General features: G+C 48.2%; 1 protein-coding gene across 5 annotated transcripts in view; it reads right to left on the reverse strand.

Moving 5' to 3' along the window:
* The window catches only part of Ift122 (intraflagellar transport 122), a 73,435-nt gene that overhangs the window by 26,562 nt on the left and 29,799 nt on the right, over positions 1-17,074 (reverse strand). For all 5 annotated transcript variants that reach the window (XM_075983085.1, XM_075983083.1, XM_075983081.1 and 2 more), the window contains 7 exons: positions 14,164-14,355; positions 13,883-14,021; positions 11,464-11,666; positions 10,057-10,194; positions 8,622-8,786; positions 6,209-6,406; positions 343-483 (listed from right to left, as the gene is read on the reverse strand). In XM_075983085.1, coding sequence (XP_075839200.1) covers positions 343-483; positions 6,209-6,406; positions 8,622-8,786; positions 10,057-10,194; positions 11,464-11,666; positions 13,883-14,021; positions 14,164-14,355 — 1,176 coding nt within the window. The remainder of the gene's footprint in view (positions 1-342; positions 484-6,208; positions 6,407-8,621; positions 8,787-10,056; positions 10,195-11,463; positions 11,667-13,882; positions 14,022-14,163; positions 14,356-17,074) is intronic.

Raw genomic sequence — 17,074 nt, forward strand, 5'->3', positions numbered from 1 at the left:
GGAAGTGACCGTCTGAGTCACTAGGGGAGGCCGTGGGAATCAGAGGCTGACCACCTCGTTTGCACTAAGCCGGTGCTAACAACAATGGTGGGGTGATAAGTGGCTGCTGTTCAGACCCAGGCTTTTATCTTTATATAAATGATCGCTACCAAGACTAACAGCCAGAGCCAACCACATGTTTTACTGCATTATCTGCTTGAGATCTTCCCAACTTCCGTGAGGACAGGGCCTGGTCCTCCAGAGAAAGAACCTTGGGAAGGTTGTTCCTGCCAGGCCCACAGTGAAGGGGTGACTGAGGAGAGAGCCTCCAAGGACAAACTGGCACACCGACAAGATGGGTACCTTCTTTGCAGTTTCAAACTCAAGTCCTTCTAGAGCTTCCATGGCCAGTTCACGCCAGTCGGCGTCTGTCACTCCCAAACAGGCGATCTGGTAGGCTTCTCTGAACATTTTCCTATCGAGGTATTGGTACATCGGAGCAGACTGTGGGAGAAAGTTAAAAATCTGTTCAGAGCACTGGAAAGAGTCGGGTTCCAAGAAGGCCTACTTCCAGATGTTCAGAGTATTATCGCGGGAAGTGCCTACCTCAAGCCCCAGCCATCAGTCTGCACTTTTGCCTGGCCCATCTGGGTGCCCTCCTTTCCGCCACCCTCTCCTGCTGAGTCAGCACTCCCAACACACACTTCTGGCTGCCATCTGCCCACCCCTTCCCTGAGTTTACCTGACCATAACATGTTACCTTCTCTGGGAAGGATCTATCCACCCCCATCAGGAAATGCCTAGTTGGTCTTGTAAAGCTCGGCTAGCAGGTCCCTCCCGGAAACTCTTCCCTGCTTTCTCGTGTCCCAAGAGAACTGTCTGAGCTGGCCCTGGCTTCTGTGGACTGCATCCTAATTCCATGTGGCTCTGAGGTGAAGCCCTGCACTCCCTGTGGCGGCAGCAGGCCCTCCATCCCAGGCCAGAGGAATGAGTCATGTGACTGGAAGGGATACATCTGGGGTGGCCTCTTCTCAGAGGAACTGAATCTGAAAAGGATGCAAATATGGAATTTGCTCCAGACAAGATGCTGAGTTCTCTGGTTCTGAAGACCAAGTGCCCAGTTAAGAATATTTACAAGCAAGCCCTAATGACTTCTTTTTTTCAAGGTTAAAAAAGCTTTGCAGTTCTCTAAACAGCCCAGAGTAAGGACACCTAGGACAGGCAGGCCCTGCAGGACACTTAACTTGCCTGAGGTCACAGACCTAGCAAATTAAAAGCTAGATGCTAGAGCAATAGGTGATCTGATATTCCTGGTCTTGTGCTCCTTCCTGCCGTGTGTGCGTGCGTGCGTGTGTGTGTGTGTGTGTGTGTGTGTGTGTCTATATATGCATGCACATGCATTTACACACATCACACTAAAGCTAAGTTAGGCTTAGCATCTTTGGCAATAAAAGATCCTGTCTTGATACGAAGCTATCAATACGCTTCAGGGACCCACACCTCCCTTCTGGGTTCCTGGGCAGTAGGGATCAATCAGCCAGTGCCTTTGTGCTAATGTGCACATTTCCAAATGTGAACTTGGAAATGCTATTTTCTCCATTTGGGGTCTTTATCTTTGACATTTCCGGTCCTCTTTTTTTTTTAACTTCAAAATTAAAAGAAACCTTTTTCCTTTCAAGCCAGTCTACCCTTTGACAGCAAGATACAACTGTTCCCGGGGGGGGAGGGGTATTTTTCCTGTGTACCACACTATCCACTTCCCCTTACTGTAGGGAAGCAGCTGGCCACAGAGCCTGGCCCAGCCACATCCTAGCCAGGTGCCCCCTAGGAAACATGCTACCTTCTATTTAGAGACTCTGCCCACTCACACTCCTGTGGGCTGACGAGGCGCCCAGCTCCCGGGACACAGCTTTCGTACCTCCGTGAAGCTTTCTCAACCCCCACACACTCTGCCCCCACAATGAGCTCATTTTCTAGACTCCTCATACTCTCTGGTCCACTTTAGTTCTGTTTTGTGGCTTTTGCTGTTTCATGACTGTCTGTAATAAAAAGGAATAATAACAGGAATTGGGACAGGCAAAACCTGAAAATGGCTGTAATTAACCCCATTTCACAGTGGCAAAGCCTGCAGTCTCGGCTGCTCTGGAGGTAGAGGTGGGAGGATTGCTTTAGCCCTGGAGTTCAAGTCCAGCCTGGGCAACAAGGCAAGCATCTGTCTCAAGTAAAACAAAACAAACAAATACACACATACAGACACAAACACGTGCACGTGCGCGCGCACACACACACACACACACACACAAAAACAATACCCCATTATATAGAAAAGAAATGAGACACCAGAGAGAGATATAAAGGGGTTCAGATGCATTTGGGCCAGGCTTCAGGACCAGAACCCAAAGCCACGGTTCTTTTTCCCAAGCTGCAGAACTTCTGCTGTGCTGACTGCCCCATGACAAGGAGACATGAAAACACAGCACGGGATGAGCTGATGGGCGGGTCGCACGGGCAGGGAGGCACAACCCGAGTGAGGGTTCGAGAAACTTCCTAATGGTCAGTCCCCTCTGAGCACCCCTTATCTGGCTGCTGCGCTCCAAGCATGACGTGACGGAGCACAACTGGGCTTGCTGTCCTACTTGGCAGCTCGGACACAGCAGTTCTTGCACAAGATGATACAAATTTCGAAAAGAAACCAAGGAAAAAATCCCAAGAGCAAAAATGGGGCTTTCTGCCTGGTCTGGAGGCCCAAACCGCAAGATGACTGGAGGCAGAGGCGACAGATAAACAGCCTTTGTCTCAGATCGCCTTTCCCAATGCTTGGCAGCTCTGGCCTGCTGCATCAGCAGGAAGGCTGGCTGAAACCTACAGAGTCTTTGGCTACTGAATCTTGAGGCCCTGGTAGAGGGAGCCCGGCAGCCCCTCCACTCCTCTTGGCTGGCCAGAATCTGTGAGCAGCAACTGCATTTACTTTTGAGATTAAGATGGCAGTCTGAAGAGAAAACCTTTGAAGAAGCAAGGTCTGTTTGGCACAGATGAGGAAGAATGGGGCCTTGTACATGTGGTGCTGGAGTCTGGGGTGCTGTTGGGGAGCAGGGAAGGACGGCAAGGAAAAAGTCCAGCAGGCCTCATCTGCTCCCACAGTCCCCCTGCTTCCTCTTTTCTGCTGCTGATTCACATCAGAATTCACTGCCATTGCTTGAATACACGCTATGATCAGGCTGCTGTGGATACTGCTGCTATAACCCCTGAAGCAGCAAGCTAACAAGGGCCTTCCTGGCTTTAGAGAAGAAGTAGGCGGAGTTTGCAGGTGTAGGCCAGGTGTGTGTAGGCAGGCAGTCTAACAGAGTCAAAAAGAAAGGCAGTCTAGAATGTCTGAACATCTTTCAGTGTACGGGGCCTTTGGCCCAGCAATGCACTTTCGAAATTTATACGAAGTCAGAACAGACACTAGGAAGACACCCACTATTCACAAAAGCAGCAGCTTTGCGCAGCCAGGTGTGGTGGCGCACTCCTTTAATCTCAGCACTCAGAGGCAAAGACAGGTGGAACCCTGTGGGTTTGAGACCAGCCTGGTCTACATAGTTCCAGGGCAGCCATGGCCAATAATGAGACCCTGTCTCCCAAAAGCAAAAAGAAAGCAAAAGGCTGTGGATAGTACAAATGTCACAGCAGTGCTGGTGGAGCAGCTGTGGCCCATCCATGCGACAAGTGCTGCGTCCATTACCAACGACGCTGGGCACACAGCAGAGAGCACAGGAGCTTGGGGCAGGAAGGTGCTCAGGCTGCACACAAACTGCCTTACAGTCATGCACCTATGGGGAACTGAGAAACAAACACAAGGAATCAGTTGTCATTTCTCACACAGATACGTGAGCCTACGATCATCTGTTTAAAAATCCTAGTGAAATACATTCACTGACATGGCACAACGTTTCCAGCAGCTGCTGAGCAAAATCTCACTAAAGGATTAGTAAGTAGGGCCTTTGATTTTGGCAATTGTGTTTTATTGTTAGTGGTTTTTTGTTTTGTTTTAAGAAAATGTGTTGTGTGCGCCCTAGGCTGCCCCTAAACTTGAAATCCTACTGCCCCAGCCTCAAAGCCTGAGATTATAGGCATAAGCTACTATGCTAGGTGAGATTGCTAGTTTACAGCCAATAATTCATCAAAGGGATGTATCTGGAATAACTGAATGTCAGGTTAAAAGAGGATGGCATGAGGCTGGCAAGATGGCTCAAAAAGTAAAAGGACTTGCTGCACACATGTGACAACCTGAGTCCAATTTCCAGGGCCAACAATGAGAGAAACAACTCCCAAAAGTTGTCCTGGGACCTTCACAGGCACAGGCCCTCACACATGTAGACGCACACACTAACAAACGTCTCAACATTTTAAAACACAAGATGGCATAGAGTGATTAAAAGCTCCATTCTCTTGCTAATGGTCCATAATCAGTATAGTACACACAATAATATGGCTGGGGTCTCGTGAGAGGGCTCAGTGGTTCAGAGAGGGCCCAGCACACTCGTGTTTATATATGCATGCACACATGCACACACACACATACACACACACACAAAAGCAAATATTCTCTTGCAGATGGGATGCTGTGGTCCAAGTTTCTCCTTAGTGTTTGTCCTGGTTTTATGATTGTTCTATAAGGAGTGTCACTCACTTCAGGGACAAGCAGACAGGCAGCTAGGGCAGTGGTAACTAGGTCAGCCACCAGATGGGCTGCCTGGATTCTTCAGTCTGTTTCTGCCCTCCCAATTCTATAACTCCATACTTTCACCCCTGTCTCTAGCTGACCTGCTCTGGATGCAGGGGACTATGCAGGGTCCCATGTGCCCCTCTGGTCCACAGTCCTCAGTTCCTACTCTACCTAGTCTCCTCTCATACACCGCATTACCACTCATGCACTTAGGCGTCCACCCTATTGGACTTGCCACTAACATAATACTGAATACTACTAACAAAGCAGCAGGAAGGGAAAAAGAGTGCCAACGGGTGTGCTGGTCAGATTTATGGTCATCCGAGAGGACAAAAGAAAAGATCAATGAAATGATTCCTCATGATCTCCTGCTGTACTCACAGTATCGGTGCCTAGCCCTATCATCATCAGAGAGGTTTCCTCTGGCAACTGATGGGAGTACAGAGACTCACAGGCAAACATTAGATGGAGCTTGGGGAACTCCACAGAAGAGGGAGGGATGATCATGGGAGCCAGAGGGTTGAGGACACCAAGAGAACACAAAATCAACTAAGCAGGGCTCATAGGGGCTCAGAGTCTGCATGGGTTGGCACCAGGCCCTCTGCATGTATATGTGGTTCTTTAGCTTGGGTTTTTTGTTAGGCTCCTAACAATGGGAGTGGGGGTGTCTCTGACTCTTTTGTCTACTCTTGGGACCTTTTTTCTCTTACTGGTTGCCTTATCCAGCTTTGATATGGGGGTCTATGTTTAGTCTTATTGCATCTTGTTACACTGAGTTTGGTTAAACCTCTAGGAAGCCTGCTCTTTTCTGAAGGGAAATGGAGAAACAGTAGATTTGGGGGAGAGGGAAGGTGATGGGGGGGGACCTAAAGGAGGGGAGAGAGGGAGGGAGAGAAGAATGGAAAATAATCTCAAAATAGATACAGATCTAAAGAGTCAAATGAAGTCCTAGCAACATTTAGACACACTGAAAATAAAAGAAAAAGAAAAAAATGTCTCCATAAGATCCGGCTGTAGGCCAGCCTGTAGAGTGTTTTTCTTAATTAGTGATTGATGAGGGAGGGATCAGCCCATTGTGGATAACCTCATCCCTGGGCTGGTGGTCCTGAGTTCTCTAAGAAAATAGGCTGAGGAAGCCACGTGAAGCAAGCCAGTAAGCAGTACCCCTCCATGGCTTCTACATCAGCTCTTGCCTCTAGGTTCCTGCCCTTTTTTGAGTTCCTGTCCTGGCTTCCTTCAGTGATACACCACATGTAGATATGTAAACCAAATAAACCCTCTCCTCCCCAACTTGCTTTTTGGTCATGGCATTGTCACAGCAACAAAAACCCAAATTAAGACAATAGGGCTGAGCTCTTTGTCCAGAAACACATGGCTACACAGGGCACAACACATCCAAGACTACAGCACCTGTGACATCACTAATTCCACACTTCCCTCCTCCCTCTCTTTGTGGCTCTTAGCACCAGTCTGACCATTGTGTTTTGTGTGTCCTACAGCTTGAAAAAAACGACAAGTTACCTGTGGCACCTCCACGGCAGACATAGAGAAGACATGAAGGCAGAAGATCTTGGAGCCATTGTAGCCAACCACGAACCCTTGCAGCTTCTGCTGGTGCACCGGGAAGGTGCTGGCTTTGATGTTGAGGTAGCCTCCTCCAGAGAAGCAAAGCATGTCCTCACACTGGGTGTTCCAGGCCACACTGTTGGCATTTGGTTCCTGAGGGACAAAGGCCTGTTAGGCTCTGGCACACTCCCACCCCCATCTTACAGCCTGAGTTGCACTGAGGTTCTGACAGCAGGATGAGAAAAGGCAAGGCGACCAGAAGAGAAGGGGTGAGGCAAACCCCTAGACATACTGCTGGTGTGATAGAATTTTTTGACATACGCTATTTTCAAAATTATTATCCCTTCCCTATTTTAATCAGTCCACAATAAGTAGAAATTCAACAAGGTAGGATTCCATTTCTATTAAAGGAAGAGGTGGGGTGCTGCTCTGTGGCAGTGATTCCCCAGCACACACAGACACACACACACTCACACACTCACCCACAGACAACCCTACCTACCCAGGAAGGGGCCCGAAAGGATTACCCCTGGAGATTAAGACAGTGACTGCTTTTGAATGAACGGAATTGGGAGGGATTTCTATTTTCTCTGCCTCCCTCCACTGCTTGTCTCATTTCTTTGGTCATGCACATCCATTGTTTTTTATAATAAAGCAAAAGAATGGGGAGTTCTTTTCAAAATTAGAAAATAATAAACTGTCTCTGCATTAACATTCTCACACTAAAAACAGTCACCACTGTTCTACTCAGCCGGAAGCCTGGGTCAAGCAGAGGCTCATTCCTCTGCCTAGAACAGTGGTACTTGAGACCCCTTTGGCAAGCTATCTCCAAAAAAATATTTACATTACGATCTATAACACTAACAAAATTAGAGTTATGAAGTAGCAACAAGAATAATGTTATGTTGGGGGTGACCACAACATGAAGAACTGTATTAAAGGGTCACAGCATTAGGATGGTTGAGAACCACTGGCCTACACTCTTCTCTTAATGAGAGAAGTTGGGAGCTTTCACATGAAGAGACAAATGCAGTGGGTAAAGTACTAGGAACTGTATGTCTCCTGGCAAGACCCAAGAGCCACCTTCATTAGTCCCCCAGAAAAACCACAATAAGGGCAAAGAGCCATGCACCTTTCCAGTCTCTACACAGGACACACTGAGAGGTCTGCTAACCACCTCCAGGTCCAGACAGAAGCAGTACTGACTTTGGGGAGAAGGGCATCATATAGGCCTAGTCGTGACCAGCACTAAGCACATAATGGCATCTTGTGTGTTTCTGAGGTAATTCTATGAGAAGGGAACTTCCAGCTTCATGTTAGCATGGCAGGGAATGTGACACAGCACGCATGGGCCGTGGGTCTGATCTCAACACAGCAGAAGTCAGGTGTGGTGGTGCACATCGCTAGCCCCAGTACTAAGGACATGGAGGATCTTCCTCAAGTTTATCTCCAGCTCTATATAAAGAGAGCTAGAGGCAAGCCTGAGCTTAAAGTTTCATGTTAGTCACAGGTGAAACTGAGACTCACAGAGGTACATGAACCCAGCTCAGTCCAAAGACAATGGACATGTGTTCTTTCCCTAAACCCTCTGCTTCCTCTGTGACATGAAGTGCTAATAATTGAAGTCATTTTGGGGGCTAATGGCAGCCAAGTATCCCTCTCTAACTGATTGAGGAAAGTCAAGCACTTCTACCCTGCTGGTTCTGTTGCCAAGAACAAGGAGGGCCTTGGAAGAGCATCCATGTATACCCATGGCATTGGGAAACCCTGCAAGGAGAAACCAGAGAGCAGAGGCTCCAGACTCAGGGGTCCTCACTTCACATAAATAAGCTCTGGCCACTTGCAATGCCCCAAAGAGGCCAAGACCAGCCGTGGCTTGGCAGGAAGCCCACTAGGTGTTGGGTAGTCTTCGGAGTACTCACTGACACACATTTTCCAGGCATAGGACCAGGGTGTGGAAACAACCCATCCCAATGATCCACTGTGCTACAGCACCCTGTGGAATAAGCTGAGGGTGAGCCTCCGCCTGCCCTTCCTAGTGTGCCCTAGGCACTGGAAGGAACTGGCGATCCAGGGTAAGGGAGTCACAGACTTCATCAAAAGAATCACCACCACACATTAACCTGGCCACCAGACTCATCACCAACACCTCAGATACTGTTTACTCTTCTGTGAAAAATGTGTTACTGGCAAGGAAACAGGTGCTAAGGAGGTTGACCTGGACACCGGCTCCCTGGAGCTTCCAGAAGCTACACCTGTGCTGGGTTCCTGCCCCTTGCTGGTCCTCCCAGGTGGGGCTGGGTACCTTCTTGCACAACTGGGAAGCTCAGGCCTGTTCTAAGGACCATGTCTCAATCTAGGACTTCACCTGAAAGAGCAGCTCCTTCGTGTGGATGTCATACACCAAGCACGTGTCATTTTCATCCACCACAGCCAACTTGTTCCGGGAGGCACTCATATCCAAGCAGCGCACGGCTGTGGCCTGCTTCAGCAGGACAATGGCAAAGAGATTGTCCACGAAGATCTTCAGGATCTGGCGAAATTTCAGAGAAATAAGTGTGAGTCACCATGGCAACCAGACCCTGGACCACTGCCAGGCTGTTGGCGTCCCATGTGTTCTACAAGAACAACACCCACTAACTCCTCCAGAAGCTGTGTGCAGAGAAAAGACTCATTAAATAAAGCAGGGTGTGTGGGGGAAGGGGGTGCCATCCTTAAGAGACCAGAAGAATGGTTCATCGGAGGTCACTGAAGCAACAACAGGCCTGAGACATGCCAAACTCACTCTAATGTCTGTGTGGACTGGGGACATTTTTTAATGACACCGCTCAAACTGCCGGGTAGGGGACCATCCACAAACACAGGAAGGGCTACTGTAAACACAGGCGAGACATCTGGTATAGAGTAATAATGACGCTGATGCTGACAGCTGCCATTCACTGACACCCCTGTCCTGTTCTTGACAGCCCTGGGAAGACACATAGTTGAGCCCAGAGAGCAAACTGATCTGCCCAGTGCCATAGAGCCAGTGAGAAGCTAAGAAAGATTGTGGTCCCAGGTTAACCTGACCCCAAGTCATGCTCCCAGCCTGACATGAGACCTGACAGATGACTGAGGGGGACAGACTGCCCCCACTTGGGCACTACTGCTTGACAGCTCCCACTGATCTCATGCTCCGCAACTTCCGTCCCCAGCAAAGACCTGACAAGCCTCAGCCACGAGCCATCTGCTACACAGCTTGGCTCTCAGGCTAATGCAGTCATATTTTCACTTTCAAATTTCTATGTAGCCCACATAGAACTTTTCTTATTTTGAGCAAAGAATGCAGATGAACACACACACGCACACACACACACACACACACACACACAAATCTGTTCAACTTTCATATAGCCTAGATTTCCTAATCCATTTGTCCAAACACTTCATTTATCTTTTAGCTTCTAGTAACAGCGTAAGGACTAGGACTATCTAGGACCCAGGTGGGGTACTGGTTAATCCACACACTGCCTAATAGGGCTCTGACCTCATGAACAATCTCTGCCTGCCTCTCCAGCAATCCACTAAAGCTGTGGCTCCAACAAATCCCACCTTCGGGGTGACCTTAAACCCACTAATCCCTGCTACGTGCAGCTGCGGCGCCACTGCCAGGTGCGAGCATGCTGCGAGGCTGAAGCCCACAGACTGAAGCTATCTGCGTGGAAGTAAATTCCAAGCTGTCCACAGCCCAGCTCAGGTCATCCTGACAGGAAACCTGAGCCTGTCTTGGATAAGAAGCTGGATGGTAGCCTGGGAAGACTCACCTGGCCGTTTTTCAGGCCCACCAACAGACCTTCCCTTCCAGCAGGGCCACCGATCACCTTGATGTACCGAATGAGAGACTCCATCTGCCACTCCCTTTCCTTCACTCCGCTGAAGGACAGGCACTGCAGCCGTTTCTCCTAGGAAGCAACCCAGGCTCAGCATGGAGGGTCAGAGAATGCCTGCGCCCAGCCCTCTTGGGAAAACCTTCCAACACCATCAGGAGCCATCTGACCCAACTCTCCCCCATGCTGTGAGCTCATCTTCACCAGGATGGCTTCCCTGGGAGCCACCTTCAACATGGACCAGAGGCTTGGAGTCGGAGGCAGCGGAACACTGACTTGCCACAACTATTCTCCAACTTGGGGTAGCCCTAAGTGGCAGGCGGCTCGAGATTCTCGCATAGTTTTGATACTAGTTTTACATTGGCTCCTAAAGGATTTCTTCCTTTTTATAGTTTCCAACGGGTCTGGGCAAGATTAGGTCCACCTACAGTAGGGTTTTTCTCAACTTCTTTCCAAAACTCCTCTTGGCACTGACCTAGAGACTTTTAGAAATCCACACTAAGAAAAGAATTTTCTTAGGGGGAAAAAAAAAACTCTTAGAGACTTTGGGGGGATGGCACAGATCTGCAGTTCAGGGACTCTTGAGGCTGGGCAAGAGCACTGCAAGTTCAAGGTTTGCCCAGGCTACAGGCTGAGTTCAAGGCCACCATGGTAAACTTGCTGAGATGAGGGCAGGACGGTGGTGGCGCACGCCTTTAATCCCAGTGCTTGGGAGGCAGAAGCAGGTGGATCTCTGTGAGTTCAAAGCCAGCCTGGTCTACAAGAGCTAGTTCCAGGACAGGCTCCAAAACCACAGAGAAACCCTGTCTCAAAAAATCAATATCAATATGTGTGTATATATATCTATTTTATAAAGGTGGTGGGGAGAGAAGAGACTGGGGATGTGGCCTAATTGTAGAGGACTTACCTACTGTAGCCAAGGCCCTGGGTTCAATTCCTAATTCCTCAAGAGGAAAAAAAAAAGGAAAGAAATCTCTCAGGAGGTAAAACTTCTGCTTGTAAAAATTTATCCTAGATAGGTGTGATACATCTTCAACTCAACACTCAGGAGGAAGATGTGGGGATCAAAAATTTGAAGCTAGCTTGAGCAACTTAGTAAAACACAATCTCGCAAAACAAAAACAAATAAACCTTCATCGTGTAGGAAAACTTACAATACAGCTAATCCCAGTACAAAACAAAATGCTCCACAGTACAAAATCACTACAGCTATGGACTTCATCTCTCTAAAAACTGATTCACCTAGATATCAATACAGTAGACGCCAACAGACAGCTACTTGGTTGTGACCAGCTCTACAGCTCTGCAGTGGGCACCTGCCCTGGGGAGGGGCCAGCTGCCCACCTGGCACAGGATGATGTGGTCAGTACACACCACCAGCAGGTTGCACTCAAACTTCTTGACGATTTTCTCCTTCACCCGGTAGTGCATGTCCACTGAGTCGTCTGAGTACAGCTCATAGATGAGGATCTTCTCTGGCAGCTGGATAGCTAATCGATTTTTGTAGATGGCGATTTTCTTGACAAGCTCTCTGCACTTAATCCGAACTGTCAAAGGGCGGGGGGAAAAGACTCTAGCAAAAGGTTGTTAAGTAAGGTGAAAGGCAGAGAAATTAAAAGCCATCATTTATTTATTTAATGCTTCTGACAATTAAAGTGAGACACTCTCATTAAAAAGTCTCTCCCTGGGCTGGAAAGGCAGCTCAGGGTTGGAGCACTGCTGCTCTCAAGGAGATTAGAGTTTGGTTCACAGTCCCACATGGAGCTGCACCTGTAACTTCAACTCCTGGCGATCTTTTGCCCTCCTCTGGCCTCCTCTGGCACTGCACATAGAAGGTACATGGCCATGTGCAGGCACTCAGACATACACATAAGGTAAAAGTAAATAAATCTTTAAAAATCTTCCCAGAACCCCTGCTGTGTGCATGGGGTCCGGAGCTGCATATGGTACAATCTGTGTTGCCCGCAGCTGAGCAATGAGTGCCACCTCCACTTGCTCATGTCCCCTGCACACTCAAGGCTCCTACTGATCAGAAGCCCACCATAATGACAATTTCACAGCTGACAACACCCCTGCAACCTTCTGACCACAGGGAGACTTCCATGAGGTAGGCCCTGCCTCTCTACAGACCAACTGGGGTAAACAACCCAAACAGGACACTGCTGAGCAGTCTCAGTGGCTACAGTCCCACCACCTAGAAGGAATTTTCAAAACACAGAACTACCCAGGCAGGGACAAAAGAAGCCAAACTGAAAGTGCAGGATGGCCCCAAACGGGACCTCTCTGCAAAGCCACCTGGCCATATCTGACTAGCCGCATCCAGACAGCACATGTGGTCAGCACATCCACATAAGAATGCCGCAGGATGGAACTACTGACCAGCAGAGCTACTCAGCTGAACAGAGGGGGACTGTCAGAGTTTAGACCATGTGAGCTGAATCCCAGGGGCGGTTCAAATGAAAATGGCCCCCACAGACTCATAGGGAGTAACATAATTGGAGGTGTGGCCTTGATGGACAAAGTGTGCCACAGGAGGTGGGCTTTGAGATTTCAGATACTCAAGCTAGACCCAGTATCACTTTTTTCCTGCTGCCTGCTGATCCAACGTAGAACTCTTAGCCTCTCCTCCAGTGCCATATCTGCTTGCACACCACCAAGATTCCCACCACAATGATAATGAACTGAAGCTCTGAACCTGAAACCCAGCCCCAATTAAATGTTTTATAAGAGATGCTGTGGTCATGGCATCTCTTCACAGCAACAGAAACCCTAACTAAGACAGCCCTGATCTCTGACCAAGCCTGAGCCTATCCACCGCCCTGTTTATCCAGCAGAAGAACCTACCAAGAAACAAACAGAGGCTGAGGGAAACTATGCCAAGATGGCTCCGACCAGAAAGGGTAAAGGGTGTGGGAAGACCTTCTATATATGTGTTGCTTTTATTGGTCAATGAATAAAGAAGTTCTTTGGCCTGTGGCAGGGCAGAATAGAGCTAGGTGGATAAACTAAACTGAATGCTGGAAGAAAGAAGGCCCTATGTAGCCGCCAGAGGAGAAAGACATGAGCTGCCAGCCGGAACCTTGCCGGTAAACCACAAGCCTCGTGGTGAAATATAAAATACTAGAAATGGGTTAATTTAAGATGTAAGAGCTAGTTAGAAATATGCTTAAGCTATAGGACAAACAGTATTGCAAATAATCTTGTTTCTGTGTGATTATTTTGGGTCTGGGCGGCCAGGAATGAATGAGCAGCCTCCATCTACAGGTAACGGTCCACAAAGCCCCATGCAGGTCAGTCACCACAGCTCCAATTTGTCAGCTTCTGTGCCTCAAGGAGTCCATTTGTCCATTTATACCTTGGAATTATTTGTAAAATGTTAGTTGGTATTTTGGGGGAGGGAGGTGCTTTTGTTTTGTTTTGACAGGTTTTACTGCTTTTGCTAGATCCTCAAAGAGATCTGCATCCTCTTTCCACCGCTAAAAGCTAAAGCAAGACCAGGAGAGATGCCAGGCAGTGGTGGCGCACGCCTTTAATCCCAACACTCAGAAGGCAGAGGCAGGCAGATCTCTGTGAGTTTGAGGCCAGCCTGGTCTACAGAGTGAGTTCCAGGACTGGCAGAGCTACACAGAGAAACCTTGCTTCGAAAAACAAAAACAAACCACCAAATGCCAGGGGAGACATTTCCTATTATTTTGTGTGTCCTATCATCAGCCCATGCCCACCCCTTGGCTAGTGTATAAGAAGAGGCAAGCCTGCCCCTTACCTTTCTGCTCCGTGATCAGGTGTTGGACGATGACATCTGTCATGCTGTCCCTGTAGGCGTACCGATCCTTGTAGAGGCCGTGGACTGTGCTGAAGATGAGCTGGTAGAAGGAAATGGTGCCATCCTGGCAGCCCACCACCTGTTCAGAAGACAGCTGTCAGTCTCAGGCTGGGAGGGGAAGCAGCCCACCTCCATGAGGAGCAATGGCCAAGCTCTGCCTGGCTGACCTGATGCTCAGGGCCTGCTCGAGAGGCTCTGCAGGAAGAACTTCCTCCACTTACCACATAGTTGGAGTCAGGTTTCACTCTACAGGTCCACACCCAGGAGTTCTGCTCCCCAACGGTCCCCAGTCGTACTCCATCCTTGGTGAAAAGAGATACCTGCTTGTCTGAACCCCCCACCAAAATGTACTCTCCTTTGGTGAAGTAGCTGATGCAGCAGGGGTCAAAGTTCAGTGGCCGATCCTTTCCAATCTGAGAAAAGAGAGGATACACCAAGTGAAAGACCACTCCTGGACCCCAGTAAGGGCTTCCCCACCATCATAAGTGAGGAAGGGGGAGTGGTGGGAAGGCAGGGGGCTACCTAGCCTTACCTCCTAAGTTAGCCCATTACCTACACAGGCCTCTCCACCTCTGGAACACCCACACCTTCCCCTCAACCCACCCAAATCCTTGGCTCCTAAAATCAGCAATGCCTGACCTAACTGTTGCAAAGTGGGCCCGACCTCCTCAGCCAACCTGGAGGCCAGGGAGTCTTTCCCTTGTTCACTGCCTCACACAGAGCCAGCAGCTCACTTCAACTCCTTTTCTCTGTTTATTTTCTGTGCTTATTCACTTGAAAAGACTGCCCTTTATTCTTTATTCAGTTTAAGGAAAATCCTGGTTCTTGCTTTAAGGCTTAGGGTCAATTTACAAATGTTTTCCTATGTATAAATCTAGTAAAAGTGAACAATCAGTTGGCGCTGACGATTTAATGAACGCAATTTAAACATAAAACCACTGAAATAGCTCCAATTTCAACTTAGTTAATTCCCTTCAACTAATTTCAACTACAATTATAAATTTAGTACGTTCACTTTTCCTTTCCTTTATAGGAATTTCAAATGCCTAACAACCAAAAGCTTCCCTCCTACCTCCCAATGCTACAAAATCTAACAAGAAAACTCCCAGGGCTGACAACTGTGGGCTGGGGCTTAGGACTTCTTGCAAGCAACAACCATTAGCTCAGGACCAACTATAAGGACCAACTGAAGCAGGCACCCAAAGCAGGCAGAAACTAGGCAGAGAAACAGCCTCAGGCAAGCTTCTCTGAGCACTGGCCTGGAAGCTCCTTTCTAGGTGGGCACAGCATCTGAGAGCTGAACAGTCAGGAGGGATGCTGCAGAAAGGAGGGCTGGAAGGAAGTCCATTCTGCACACGAGCTCTGCCACTCTGGAAACCCTGAGCTACCCAAGCATGTGACTCACAGGTGACGCCAAAGAACTGTCCTGAGATCTCAGCTGCTGCCCACTGAAAATATGGAACAGAGCACAGCAAGACCAACAACACCGTCCCCAGGTGTGTCCCCTCACCCCATACTCTCATCCCCCCCCCCCCCCGTGCACATGCACACACCTTCAGAGGAACAGGAGAAAAATGAGTGTCTATGAGGTACCATTTGTAAGGCCCAGAATATAATCCAAATGTTCAAAAAGTAGAAAATGGGGGCCTAGAGGGATGCTCAGAGGTTAAGAGCATTGGCTGCTCTTGCAGAGGACCTGGGTTTGGTTCCCAGCACCCACATGGTGGCTCAATGGAATCACTGTAACTCCAGTTCTGGGGGGTGGGGGTCTGATACCCTCTGCTGGTCACTGTGGGCACTGCACACGTGGTACATACACAAGCAGGCAAACCATCCATCCATATAAAAGACAATCAACAAAGCCAGACCCAGATGACACAGATATTAGAATAAGCAGATGAAAAACTTAAAACATCTGTGATAACATGGTTCAAAATACTAAGGAAGGCGCTGGAGAGATGACTCAGTGGTTAAGAGAATGTACTGTTCTTGCAGACCTGGGTTCCCAGCACCCACGTGGAACTGAAGAATGTAGTGACTAAAACAGCTCTCTGACATGGAGAGTCAGGGAAGCGACTGGGCTCTGAAGGAATGGAAAGGCAGTAGAAAAGGCATCTCAGGAGCTGATGGCTAGAGTATTGCTGTCTTAATTTCTTCACCCTCCCTTCATCATGCTTTTTAAAAGAATAAATATATATATATAAGTGTTGTGGGAGGTCCTTCCGCTCCTTCAGCCTATAGCCGCTGAGATACCACGACAGCGGCTATAGGCTGGAGGAGCAGAAGGACCTCCCGCAACACATAGGGGTTTTTTTGTTTTTTGCTTTTAAGCCTAGTGAATCCCAAGAAGGAAAATACAATGAGTCTCTTTAAAGTCCAATATTGCTTAGGTACTTAATGAAAAATTCTTGTCTTTTCATTGAAAATAAGTTGTACAAAAATCAGTTTTTAATTCAATTGTATTTTTACAGTAATCATCACTAGACCAATCTGGCAGATATGTAGATACATATTTCTAGCATCCTTCTGGCCAAGTCCAATCTGGGTGTGGCCAAGAACATCTCAAGGCCTCAATTTTCTTACATGTACAGCAATGTTGGTAGCAGTTCCTCCAGAGGGGTGGAGGATGAAAAGCAGCATAGCAATGTCTGGACCAGGGAATACCAGCGCTGGCTACTAGGCCAGGACTCATCAAGCATTACGTATGCCTAAAAGGCTAAAATTATACAAATGTTATCAGCCTGATAAAAAATTTGACTGTGTTTTACCAATCCTTGTCCTATATTTAATCCCAAATCACTCCAGAGTTGAAAAGATACTTCAAAACCAAAAGAATAACTTCACTGTCCCAAACGAGCTGGAGTTGCCATCTGTACCATGGTTTGGACCCTAAGCAAATCTCAGAACCTCTGTGTCAGTCAATGTATTATAGAGAAGGGGTAACATTTAGGGGGCGGAATCTAGCTGAGAGAAACATGTCACTGGGCACATCCTCTCAAAAACACACTGGAAATTCTCAAAGAACTAGTAAATTAATCTGATCTGGGTTTCAATCCCAGGTTCCACCACTTTCCAACTGCGTGGGACTTACTGCGCTGGTCTTGGTCTCCCATTTCTAAGGTACATAAAGTA

Source organism: Microtus pennsylvanicus, chromosome 8 (assembly GCF_037038515.1).
Source record: "Microtus pennsylvanicus isolate mMicPen1 chromosome 8, mMicPen1.hap1, whole genome shotgun sequence".
Classification (NCBI taxonomy): Eukaryota; Metazoa; Chordata; class Mammalia; order Rodentia; family Cricetidae; genus Microtus; species Microtus pennsylvanicus.